The 12,190-nt window shown below is 56.5% G+C and overlaps 2 protein-coding genes across 2 annotated transcripts in view; both read left to right on the top strand.

The window, feature by feature from the left end:
- Positions 1 to 7,355, top strand: part of PRKCB (protein kinase C beta) — a 104,745-nt gene extending 97,390 nt beyond the window's left edge. Inside the window, exon 17 of the mRNA XM_062614762.1 lies at positions 3,193 to 7,355. Within this exon, the coding sequence (XP_062470746.1) occupies positions 3,193 to 3,345 (153 nt within the window). The 3' untranslated portion in view covers positions 3,346 to 7,355. The remainder of the gene's footprint in view (positions 1 to 3,192) is intronic.
- The window catches only part of LOC134161691 (E3 ubiquitin-protein ligase RBBP6-like), a 150,199-nt gene that overhangs the window by 72,101 nt on the left and 65,908 nt on the right, over positions 1 to 12,190 (top strand). The gene's annotated exons all lie outside the window — the stretch shown is intronic.

The following is a 12,190-nucleotide window of genomic DNA, read 5'->3' as shown; positions in this document are numbered from 1 at the left end:
GTCCTCTGCACCAGCTCATCCTGCTCCATCATGGGCAGGCAAAGGAGCTTCTCTCCGCCATCCCTTGGAGGAAGGATGCTTTTGGGGTGTGGGAACCCCCCTCCCTTGCGGTGTTGCAGAGCTCTGCCCCTTGGAGATCTTTCTAAATGCCTTGATCAGAGACCACTGTGGGATGCGCTTCACTCACTGCAGTGCATGTCGCTGACTCACAGCCCCGCTGTGCTCTCCCAGCTGTTAAGAGCAATCGCGGGGCCGTGAGCAATTGCTCTTAACAGGATTAGGATCTGCTGTTAAAAGCAATTGGCAGTTTGAGCTAACGAGGAATTGAAGGTTCCCGTTCACCTCCCTTCGGAGCACGTCTGGGTTCCCCTCCCGGCTTTGGAAATCTGCTTCTGCTGAATGGCTGCGGCTCTGAGCTCTGGGGGATCGTTCTGAAAGGCACCAAGCAGCAGCACCAAGCACCAGCACAGCAAGAGCTGCTCCTCAGCCTCCTTCACCATACAGCCCTGGAGCTCTGGCATGGGGAAGAGGCTTGGATGCAGCAGCGGTGATCAGGGAGGATTCCGATCCCCTGGGATGCAGGATGCAGGCGCGCTGCCCTGGGCGTGGGGAGCTGGGCACGCCATCTGCAGCACCATCCATCCCCTGCTCCTCGTCACCTCCCAGAGTCAATTAGCCCCATGCTGGAGGTACTTTCAGCCTTGAACTTCCCCTGCCTTCACCTCTCTGTCTACCAGATCCATGCAGCCGTTCCCCACCAGCTCCCAGGATATTTGTCATCTTTGGCAGAGGCCAAATTGCCACCAATTTCAGGCAAAACTCAAGGTAAGAACCCAGCAAACCCCACTCTGGAGGCTTGCAGCTGGGCCCTCCCAGTGCTGCGCTGTCCTGTGAGCCCTGCAGCAGTGCAGGAGGAGATGGGCAGCCCTGAGCCCCCTCCCAGCACACCCCAGCCTTTGCCAAAGCAGCAGCAGCTTTTGGGCATCCAGGGGCTCCAGGCTGGGCACTCGTCCTGCCCAGTGCCACCAGCAGAGGCCACTCCAAAGGGCTGGGACTGCAGTGGCAAACGTGGATGTTTAATTCCTCTTTGCAGCATCCCACAACATTCCTGCTCAGGAGGAGCTCCTGGCTCTGTCAGTGTTGGTTCAGGTGGATGTGGCCTTCAGGAACTGCTTGCTCAGCTCAGCATCCCTCCAGCAATGGGATAGGAGCCTGGTGCCACAGTGAGCTCCTTCCATCTACACAAGTGGGGTGCAAGAGATTCCATGTGGAACAGCTTCGAAACAGGCTCTTGGCAGTGAAGGGCAGTGCCTCTGCTCTCCCATGGCTCCACAACCCACCGGCCCCTCTCATCCTCAGGGGTGCTGCTTCCATTCAGGTGGGCTTACACTTGTACTTCAGCTGCCTCACCCTTTGCCTGGCAGAGCTCTGCACCTGAGCTCACTCCTTCACCCCATCTGCTCTTCTCCAGTACTGTTCTGTGCCCCCAAATCTGCATCTTCTTCCTTCTCTGTGCTGGGAGAGGAGCCCTGCAGGGACTCTGATGGCTCCCAGGAGTCACTTGCTGAAAGCAAAGGCAAAAACCCAGCTCCAGGATCGGAACAGGCTGGGACCTGGTGGCACAGCCAGGTCCTGGCTCTTCTGGCTTTTCTCTCTCTGCTGCTTGAGCTCCAGCCCTGTTTTCCTCCCCACCTTGCCTCCTCTCAGCCACTCTTGGCTCTCTTTGCTCTCTGCTCTTGCCCCCACAAGGCTGAAGCTGTCCCGATGGGATGCCTTCTGCAGCAACTGGAGTCTCCGTGCGGCTTTGGAGAGGTCTCGGTCCACCACTGGCACCTGGACAGGACACATCACCCACCGGGTGCCTGGTCAGTGCAGAGCAGCAGGGGGTGGCTGCGGTGGAGGGAGCAGGAGCAAGGCATAGCCAGCTCCTGCTGGTCCCTGCCCTGGCCCACATGTGTGGGCCACACCAATGGCGGTGTGAGTGTGATGGGCTGCCCTGCAAAGGCAAATCTGAAACAGAGAAAACCCAAAAAGCCTTTCCTCAGGTTCCTGCCAGGCACCACGTTTGTAGCAGCACCCTGCCAGTGTCCCACCAGGGAACGGCACCTCCTGTGCTCCCATCGCCTTTCAGCTTCCACACATAGATACAGCAGAAAAGATGGGAAAGCTCTTTTGTCCGTGCTTGCTTTGGTAATGGGATGAAGCAGAGCACGTTCCCTGCCTGTGCGCTGCAGGGGAGGGGGGTGTCCCTCCACTGCCTCCCTTTATGATGAAGGATCCTGGGTCCTTATATTGCATCTTCAGCGCTGCAGTTCCCCATTCAGCCAAGGCACCGTAACCCCCCCGCAGGCAGAACGTCCCTGAATTGGGTAATCTCAGATACACACACGTTTATAACAACGGCACAAGTGTTCCCACAGGATGGGCTCTGCAGTGCCAGTAGCAGGTTACCAGCACTAATCGAGATGATAACTCTTTGTTTTATTATTTATTTATTAGCTTGGATGTAGCTGCAAAGTTGCTGTTCTGAAATCACAATGATGAAAGGTTGCATCTGTGGAACGTTGGTTCTTTGTGGTTTTAAGCTACTGTGTATTTTCTACAGAGAACCCTGGAGCAAATCACATCCCAAATCAATAAATCACTGTGCTGCTTAATACCATATCATAGCATAATTTTTAACAATCCAGCTTAAGCAGAAGGAGCTCCCGCAGCTGATCATTTTGTGCCAACACTGAAGCCTTATTGAACGTTTGCTTCCATTTCAAGGCATGTTGCTTCCTCCAGGCTCCTTCCCCCCGTGCAGTGTGGATCTGTTTGCAGTGGTGCTTTTGCATGCTGAGGACCTGCTCTGTTGCTCTCTCCCGCAGCACTCAGGAGCAGAGGGATGCTCGGGCGAGGAGCGCCGTGCTCTCATCACCTCCCTTTCCTTCCTGGTTATGTGTTTCAAGCATGTTCGACTGCTGTTCCTCTCTTCTTGCCTGCGCTGTGGGCTTGCTCCTGGTGTACAGGGGCTGCCCTGCCAGGCTGGGTGCGAGTTCCTCATCGGCGACAGCTGGAGGAGCTGGTGTGGAGATGCTGGGTACCGGGGTGAAGCCGGGGCCAGCGCAGCTCCCTCGGGTGCTCCCTCACTCTCTGCTCGCTCGCGCTCGCCCCTTTGCTGCGTTTAACTCTGTGCTTTCCGCTCAACAGAAGGACAAACGCGACACTTCCAACTTCGACAAAGAGTTCACCCGGCAGCCGGTGGAGCTCACGCCCACGGACAAACTCTTCATCATGAACTTGGACCAGAACGAGTTTGCTGGATTCTCCTACACCAACCCCGAGTTTGTCATTAACGTGTAGTCGCGGCGCGGCCGCCCGCCCGCCCTCTCCTCGCAGTCCCCAGCTCCAGCCCGCCTTGTACATACCGACATAGTCTTCCGGGATTAGCGGTGCAGACATACACACCCTCATGCGAAACACGCCGATCGCTTGGTTTAGGAGGCCTTTCTATGTCTGTGTCACTTGCTAGCTTGGTTCCCTTAGCTGGAGATGTTTGGGGTTCGAGTTAACAGTCAGTAATACTTCTAGGAGCTATAGTTGGTGGTGACTAATAGAGTTTTTAAACAGAAATATACCAAATTGCTACAGTCTTTGTAACCTTTGAAGCGGGCTGCTGAGATTCCAGTGACCCTAGCTACTCACAAATCGTTTCTGTTGAATGCTGAGCATGGTTGATATCTTAAACCGTTGTGCTGAAGCTTGCGATGACTGTGAGCTTGTCTTAGAGGAGCCTTTTGTTCAAGACATGGATACATTTGATCAGTGTGGAGAAGTCTGCTTATAGACATATATTTTTAAACGCGTTGTACATACCGAAGCCGTCTTCCTCCCTCGCCTCCCGCCAGCCTGCGCTCGCCATACGGCCTTCCCTTCACTCAGGCATTACGGCTCCCAACCAGTTCCGTGCCAGTTCTTGTAAATCGGAGCAAACCCTTTTTCTAAGCGAAAGGTGGGATGGTTTTTTCTAACATCTGGAGCAGTTTGCAGTTTTGATACGCTCTGTCAGCGCGCTCATAAATCCTTCTCCTGGTTTTCTTCACAGGCGCTGTCGAGATTTAACAGCTCTGTAGAAGGGTATTAATATTCTACCAAAACAAAACACATTTGTATCCTCGGTTTACAATTTACCAACTGAAAATACGCCTGCTACAAAAGGGCTGCACTGAGGGCTATTTCTAAAGGTAACTTTTCTACTTTACACCCTCTGCTATTCTCCTCAAGGCTCAAACAAGCATCTTGAGTTACCTGATTTCAGCCAAAATTCCTGGGGTTGCTATTGAGAAATCCAGGAATTTCTGCATCATTTCAAAACCAATCGGAAACAGAAGAGGCAGTTCCAGCAGCTGTTTGTAAGGCAGAGCTGTGCTGTGTGTGCAGGCAGGGGCAGGAAGGGTAGGGACACGCAGGAGCTGCCCATAAGAGGGTAAGCCCTGAGTGCGAGGAGCATCCTTCGAGTACTGGCTGTTACCCCCCTCTTATTACACACCAGTTCAGTTGGTTCCCAGAACACCCCACCCCTGTATATATATATTTGAACCACTACTGGTTCTAATGTAAATACACATCACTCCATGCCTATAGGGGAAGATGGGGGTGGAATTCTATGAATCACGAGGAATCCTATAAAGGAAAATCTGGTTTGTAGATCTTTTATAAGCACCAAACTCTACTTTTGCAATTATTTTCTTTTAATGATTCAATGAGGTAAAAAAGGCTGCTAGAAGCTCAGGCCAACATCACTCCTTGAGGGGAGTGGCTGGGGTCCGTGCCCTGTTACTAAGCACAGCGCCCTGTGGGTGCTGGGGATGTGAGCTGGGAGCCCACGGCCTCAGGCGCTGTCCTGGGCTGGAGGAACCAAACCAAACCCCATTAAAACTGCAAATTGTGCCAGATTGACGGGCGGGTTTATGAGATGCTCTTGCCCCAGATGCAGCCTCACGTGGGCTGGTTTGTGGTGAGGGCTCTTGTAGCACCAGCACAAGGCTCAGAAGACGCGTCGCCATCCTCTGCAGAGCACAGTTGATGTTCAGAGCATGTCCGTTGCTGTAACTATCAAACCTGTTGCTGCAGAATTAGTATTCCCTCAGTGGTGAGTGTTGTTCATTTCCGTACCTTCAGCTCCGGAGCCGCTCCCGGGGTCGGTCCAGGAGGATGCTGCAGGGTCTTGGTGCCAAGGGAGCCGCGGGTACGCGCAGGGGCTGCTGTGGGGGGGCTCCGTCTGTTCTGTTTAGGACTCTGTGTTCGTGTCAGGGTGGCACTGGTGCACGGAGCAGGCGTTGTGCTGCCGGGCAGCTCCGGGGTAAGGTCTGCGCTCCAGGGAGAGCTTAGCAAAGGCTGGAGCCTGTTTGCAGGACTCACGCAATGAGTGTTTCTGACGTTGGCCATTCGCGACTTGCCAAACTCTTACTCCGAGGTCCATTTGCAGATGACTTTGTTTCTTTGTGTAATGGGATAAGCCTGTCCCTGCACAGACGTTGAGATTTGTACCAGCTCTTCCAAGGAAGGGCAGAGTGACAGTGGTTGACTCACTGTTTGCTGTAATTTGATGATTTAATCGTTGCTGTTGGATGGGGAAATCAGTGCTTCAGGAAGATGCTCATAGAGGATCGGAGATGCTGAGAGGCTTCAGGAGAGTCCCGGCTGCTCCAGTGCATGGATAAAGCCCAATAAAATGATGTCTGTGGGTGCACCCCCAGCTGTGTGCACCAGCCCAGTGCTGGGGATCAAGGGGACAGTGCGAGCAGGCAGCGGGTGAGGCTCCAGGGGACAGAGGAGGCTCACAAGGTGCACCTGAACCCTGTTGCATGCCTGGGGATGGGGTTTTCTGCAAGCCTGGTGTCCCACGCTGGGCATCCCGGCTGTGATGGGACTGGGAGCAGGGCCCAGCGGTGGCAGAGTGAGACCCAGAGGCCTGCATGTCCCCAGGGCAGGGCAGAGGAGGCGGGACACAGTCACCCACCCATGAAGGATGTCACATCCTGGCTCTCTGCTGGGCTGGACCACACCTGAGCACTGCAGGTAAGTGGGGTTCAGGTTCCTCCTGTGGTTCCCAATGGGGCAGGATGGGTCAGACACACACACAGGGGCTGCATTGGCCCCTTTGCTGCTGCCCAGTGGCTGCTCCAGGCAGCAGAACCTGCACAGATCCTGCACCCAGGCCGGGGGCTTTGCAAAGGAGACCAGTGCTGAGTGAAGAAGACATGGATGGGACAGGAGGGCTGAGGCTCCTGGAGGTGCAGAGAGGGAGTCACCTGAATTTACCCCCCGGCTAACACTGGCTAAGAACTTCTTTTCCCAGTGCTGGCATTTGGAAATGCACCAGGTATTTCTTGGTGCAGGAGCAGGTTTCCGTTCCTGCCTGTGGGGATGTTAGGGTGCAGGTACCCCAAGGTGCTCCCTGGGCATGCCCTGCTCTTTCACTTGGCTGTGTTGCCAAAGAAAAGGGAGAGGCCTGTGGATGTTTGTCCGTGTTCTTGGTGTAAAGCACAGCCCAGCTTGAGCTGGGGAGCAGTGGGGAGGCTGCCGGGTGCCCATGGCAGTGGAGCACGGCTGCAGAGCCAGCACGCTGCAGCTCAGGGTGAGTCTGTGCAGGGCTGTCACCAAGTGTCAGCTCAAGTGCGCCAGGGGACAGCCCCAGGGCAATGCCAGAGATGGGGGACCTGCTGCTGCTGTCTCCCCTGGCTAGACACTGAGCATCGCTTCATAAGAGAGCCATCACTGCAGGAGGTATTGATCCATCTAATAAAGGCAGGTTTGGCCAACCCACAGAGGCAGTGTCAAAGACGGGAAGATGAGCGAGTGCTCTGGCAGTAGATCTGCTCTGGTGATTGAGTCCCAGGAGCTCTAATGCAAGCACAGAACAAGGTTTTCAGCTCCGAGTGCCTGGATCCAGCTGCTCAGAAGGAAGGGCTCACATCTGGACGGGGGGGATTAACACATTGACAAGTGCTGCAGCTTCTCTGCTTTTGCACAAGTGGGCGAGCCACGAGCCTGCAACAGCAGCAGAAGCAAACAGCATCCTGCTCCGTGCACGGGAGTGTCACCCGAGCTGTTTAGTTCTGATCACGTTCAAAGTGGCAATTAAAACAAGGAAAAAACCTACAAAAAAAAAGGAAATGTTTATTGTTGAACAGTTTGTGTTCGTGAACTTGATTTCACCTGCAAGTATTTGATGACTTTTCTACATCCTAGACTACCTGCTGTGTGTCGTCAACAGATTCTCCTAAAGACCTCCTTTTAGATGGGCATATACTCTTTATTCTATTTGCTGCATGTATGAAGAACAAAATAAAATATCTAATTTTAAAGAACCCCTGATGGCTTCACTTCCTTTTCCTGCTGGATTCCAGTGCTGGGGGGGGGGATATCCAAAGGGCTGGGTATGCCAGGGGGTCCCCTGCCCTTAGGTGCTGGTTCTGGCATCTGTATGGTCACCCAGAGGGGGCCCCACTGAGCCCCCAAACACTGAGATGCTGCAGCTTTTCTGTTAGAAAGATGCATATTGGTGCAGCTGGAGGGTGTTGGTGAGTGGAACCTGCCTGAACGTGGGGCTGGAGACCTGTGGCTACCTTAAGGATACATACAGACCCGTGGGGAGGAGGAGGGAAGGTGTAAGTTGTTACTGCTAATTGAGTTAGTTAACACAATGCAGGTGCTCTTCCCACCTTCCGTAAGCACTGCTTCCCACTACCTGTCCCTCATGGGGGTGCTGAGTGCAGGCACATCCTGGGGCAGAGGAGCTGCACTTCTCCATCCAGGATCCCTGCTTTGTGAGGGCATGCCCATGTGGAAGCTGGTGAGCACGTGAGGAAGGGTCTTTCCTTCTCCCTTTGGGTACTTCAGCTGAGCCTTAAGCAAGATGTCCTTGTCTGTCCTGCCTGGTGAGGATGATGGTCACTGGGGCCCATCCCGATTGATGTGGGATGGAAAGGAACTGCAGGGCTTGGCCAGTGTATCCCCAGCATCCCTCGTCCTGCTCTGTCCCTCTTCCTACCTGAGAACAGCCCCTGCTGCCGGCACTGCAGGATCCACAATCCATCGGGAAGGTTTCACGGTGCCTGGTCGATCCCCTTCCCCCGACTCACTACGTGCCCATGCCCAGGATGCTGGGAATGCTGCTGAGCATCGGTTCTCCTGGCTGGTATAAATGAAACCTTTGGTTTTGTGACACTTTCCGTAATTACGGGAGCTAATGACAAAAGCATTGTGACAAATGACTCAGCTTCTGATAGGGAAGTTAATTAATGCTGAAGTTTGGAGGCTCCATTGGAGTAGCTGGAAAAACCCGGTTGAGCGGTTTGCTTCCCCCCTGTACCGCAGGCAGCAGCAACCCAAGTACCCCCAAAGTGCCAGGTAAAATCCTCCCTACGGCTGCGAGGGGATGAGAGAAGAAAGGCCAGGCACCAGCAGAGCGATTGCCTCGGAGCCGTCCCTCCATCCATCAAAGGCATCGGGAGGAACACAGCCTCATTAATGTGTGAATGAGTGACCAGAAGCAGCTTTGCGTTAGGCTCTGACCTTCAAGAGCCGTCTCCCTGAAGCCATCTTTCATCTCTTTCATTTGCATTACAATCCTGTTTGCCTCATTATTCGGTATCCGCTGCTGCTTCAAAGAATTTAAATCAAATCAATTAAATTGTGGTGGGCTGGAGCAGCAGCAAACCCTTTGCGGAGGCTCAGCCCAGCCCGGCCGGACTCGGGCTATAGAACGTCTTTAATCTGCTGCTATTTGTTCTCTTATTACTTCTGCGGTACCACTGCCTCATAGAGACCCTTTGGTGATCTTGTCCTTTCCCACCCATCCCATGCAGATGTGCTCTGTGTAGAGGCTGCTCTTTGCATGACCTCGGAGAAAGGATTCCTCAGCTTCCATCCTGCACCTTGCGATGGAGATGAGGATGTTTCCAGCAGGGCTGCTGGGATGGGGAACTGCTGTGTGGGCAAAGGTCCTGGTTCTCTGGGAGGGTGATGCCCTGTCCATGGCCGCTCCTGCACCCCCTCCACATCTTCCCAGAGCAAAGAGAAATCCATAGGGAAGGATTTCTGCTTCTCTCCCCTGCTATTCTTATTGCTACTGCGCTGTTGGGAGTCCCTCCCGGAGCTGCAGGGCCGGTAGGGAGCCACAGGAGCTCGTGCCACGTGCGTTGGGGCTGGTGGCACATTGGGCAATGCTCACTTGTGCCGCATGCAGAGAACCTCCTGAACGTGGTAGCACAGCACCCGAGGACACACCAGCCCCACCGCTGGATCCCGTTAGAGCCAGGAGATCGCAACCGGCACTCCCAGAGCACGTGCAGATATAAATAATCCCTTGGGAAGGATGAACACGTGTGCCGAAGGCTCCGGAGTCCTTATCCCCCTGCAGCCCCCCGGGAGCAGGGAAATGAAGACTAGGCAAGGCTGGAGCTCAGCATCTCGCTGCATTGCTAATAACCTAAACTCGCCTTGTAGCACAGGCTCTCTTCCTTCAAGGAAAAACCTAATCCAGCTAGGGATTATTTCTGACTACTTACTTTCTGTCACTTTGCCAATTTAAATGCAGCAGAGCTTTCATCCCTGCATGTGGAAGGACGAAGCCCCCCAGATTTTGGTTCAGGATGGTCTTGCCTGCAAGGACAGCTTTTCAGCCTCGCACAAGTTGTACAACCTTTGCTGCATGGGCTGGGTTTTGGTGTTCATTTCTACCTTGCCCAATTCCAGAGGGTCTGCGAGCAGGAGGATGAGGATGACGGGTAAGGTGGTGAACAGCAAAGGGTGACTGGGCAGGAGCTGGAGGAGTTCAGGAGGGAGCACAGAGCCCTCTGGAGCCTGAGCTGCAGAGCGGGATGGTGAGGACCCCAAATTCCTGTTGGCTGCAGATCTGAGTGAGCCCCCTGCGTGTCCCCACGCGTGGCTGCTCCTGGGACTGCCTACTCCATGCAACAAGTAGTGAGAGGTGTGCAGGGCTCCGTGAGGGGTGCCCCCACCACCAGCCCCTACAAGGGCCAACATGCTCCCATGTGGACTTTGGTTCTGTTGGAGCTCGCCTTGTTAAAAGCCTAGGAAACGGTACATGTGCACTGTGCACACACCTACACACGCTGTGTTAAAATAACACAATTAAGGCTGCAAAATCCCCCACCCGGGATGCAGTTTGCAGCCCCTTCGCTGTAGGTGTGAGATATCTTTGCTGCCTGGCACCGCGCAGGACGGGGGCCGGTGTCAGGCTCTGCCCCACGCGCTGCCGGGGCTGGGTGACAGCGGTGGGAGCAGAGGGGGCTGTGGGATGAGGGAGCAGGAATGGGAATGCCACGGTTGAGGCATTGCAGACTCTCCCTGCGCCCTGCCCCGAGCGGTGGGACCCACGGTGGGACCCACTGGATCCCCCAGGAGCAGCATCCTGGTGCAGCCATGCATGGAGCTCATACCGGTACCCAGACAAGGTGTCATCAGTGACTGTGTTGTGCCACTGCCAACACCAGCCACCGGTTGTTCAGGATCTGAACAACTGTAACCCCTCCTCAAAAAAACACACAGGAAAAATCCCTGTGATGCTGCTTGGGTGGATGCTTCTGACCACAGCCCCCGAATCCCCCATCCTTGCATGTGGCAGAGTGCTGCGGGAGGATGCAGTCAGCACTCCCTGCCTGATGAGTGCATGCAGTGATTTAAGGTTGAGGAGGCTACTTAATTGTCATGCTGCTTAATTTCTCAGTACCCGAGTTTTTTGTAACCTCCATAATTTTCTGTTTGTATTTTGGGAGTAAATAACTAGGATTTACATGCGAGTGCATACAAATGAGCACTGTGCAAGTGCACGCTATCAGGTAAATCACAGCTTGCCTGTCTCACCCGTAGCCCTTAAAAGACTATTAATTTAAGAGGTGAGTATATTATAGGGCTTATTTGAAAGGTCGCATGAGTCATAAGACGCAGAAATGTTTGAGATAGAGGAGGAGGCAGCAGAGAGGCGCGGGAGAGAGTGAAGGGTTTAACTGGTGGTGGGTTTAACTGGTGAGGGGGTTAACCGGTGGCAAACGATGCCGGGCTGTGATGTGTCCTCCCCGGTGCATCGGCTGGTCCTGCTCTGACCCGGCGCTGGGGCGGGGAGGCCCCTCGGGCTGGCCTCCCCCTGTCTGCGGTGCACGGGGCTGTGGCGCTGCTGTCAGCCGGGGCTCAGCGCCCGGCACCGGGGCAGCAGCTCCAGTGCCGGTGGGGGGTGCTGGGAGCCGAGATGCCCCGTGCTGGGGGAGCAGGGGCGGGTACCGACCGGCACGCCGGGGGTGGGGATTCCAGTCCCCTGGGCAAGGCCGGTCTCAGCCCCCCCGCGGTAGGGTTTCTGCCCGGCCCCGGTCCCAGCATCGCGGCTGGGGTCTCCCGCCCGGTGCCGGTCCCGGTCCCATCACCCCGCTGCGGGGGTCCCTGTCCCAGTCCCATCACCCCGCTGCGGGGGTCCCTGTCCCGGTCCCATCACCCCGCTGCGGGGGTCCCTGTCCCGGTCCCATCACCCCGCTGCGGGGGTCCCTGTCCCGGTCCCATCACCCCGCTGCGGGGGTCCCTGTCCCGGTCCCATCACCCCGCTGCGGGGGTCCCTGTCCCGGTCCCATCACCCCGCTGCGGGGGTCCCTGTCCCGGTCCCATCACCCCGCTGCGGGGGTCCCTGTCCCGGTCCCACCACCCCGCTGCGGGGGTCCCTGTCCCGGTCCCATCACCCCGCTGCGGGGGTCCCTGTCCCAGTCCCATCACCCCGCTGCGGGGGTCCCTGTCCCAGTCCCATCACCTCGGTGTGGGGGTCCCTGTCCCAATCCCATCACCCCGCTGTGGGCTCCCCCCCCGCGCGGTGCCGCTGCGGGTCCCCGCCCCCGGGTCCTTCCCGCCCGGTCCCGCTCCCTGCCCGCGGGGCTGCGCTCCCGGTGCCCGCTCCCGGCGCCGGCTCCCCCCGCCCCTCCCGGCCCGGCCCGGCCCCATCCGCGGGCGGTGCCGGTTTCCCGTCGGCGCGGCCCCCCCCGCGGCCCGCCCTGCGCTGCCCCCGCCGCCCCCCGCCGCTGCCTTGTCCGGGCGGCGCGGGGGGAGGCGCCGGGAGAGGCGCCGCGCTCCCGCCGCGGGCGCACGGCGGAGCCGCTCCGCGCCCCGCGCAGCCGCTGGGCCATGCCCGGGAGCCCGGGGG

Source organism: Pezoporus occidentalis, unplaced genomic scaffold (genome assembly GCF_034315485.1).
Source record: "Pezoporus occidentalis ecotype Australia unplaced genomic scaffold, CSIRO_AGI_Poc_V1 ctg178, whole genome shotgun sequence".
Taxonomy (NCBI): Eukaryota; Metazoa; Chordata; class Aves; order Psittaciformes; family Psittacidae; genus Pezoporus; species Pezoporus occidentalis.
This window is presented reverse-complemented; position numbering and strand designations above follow the sequence as displayed.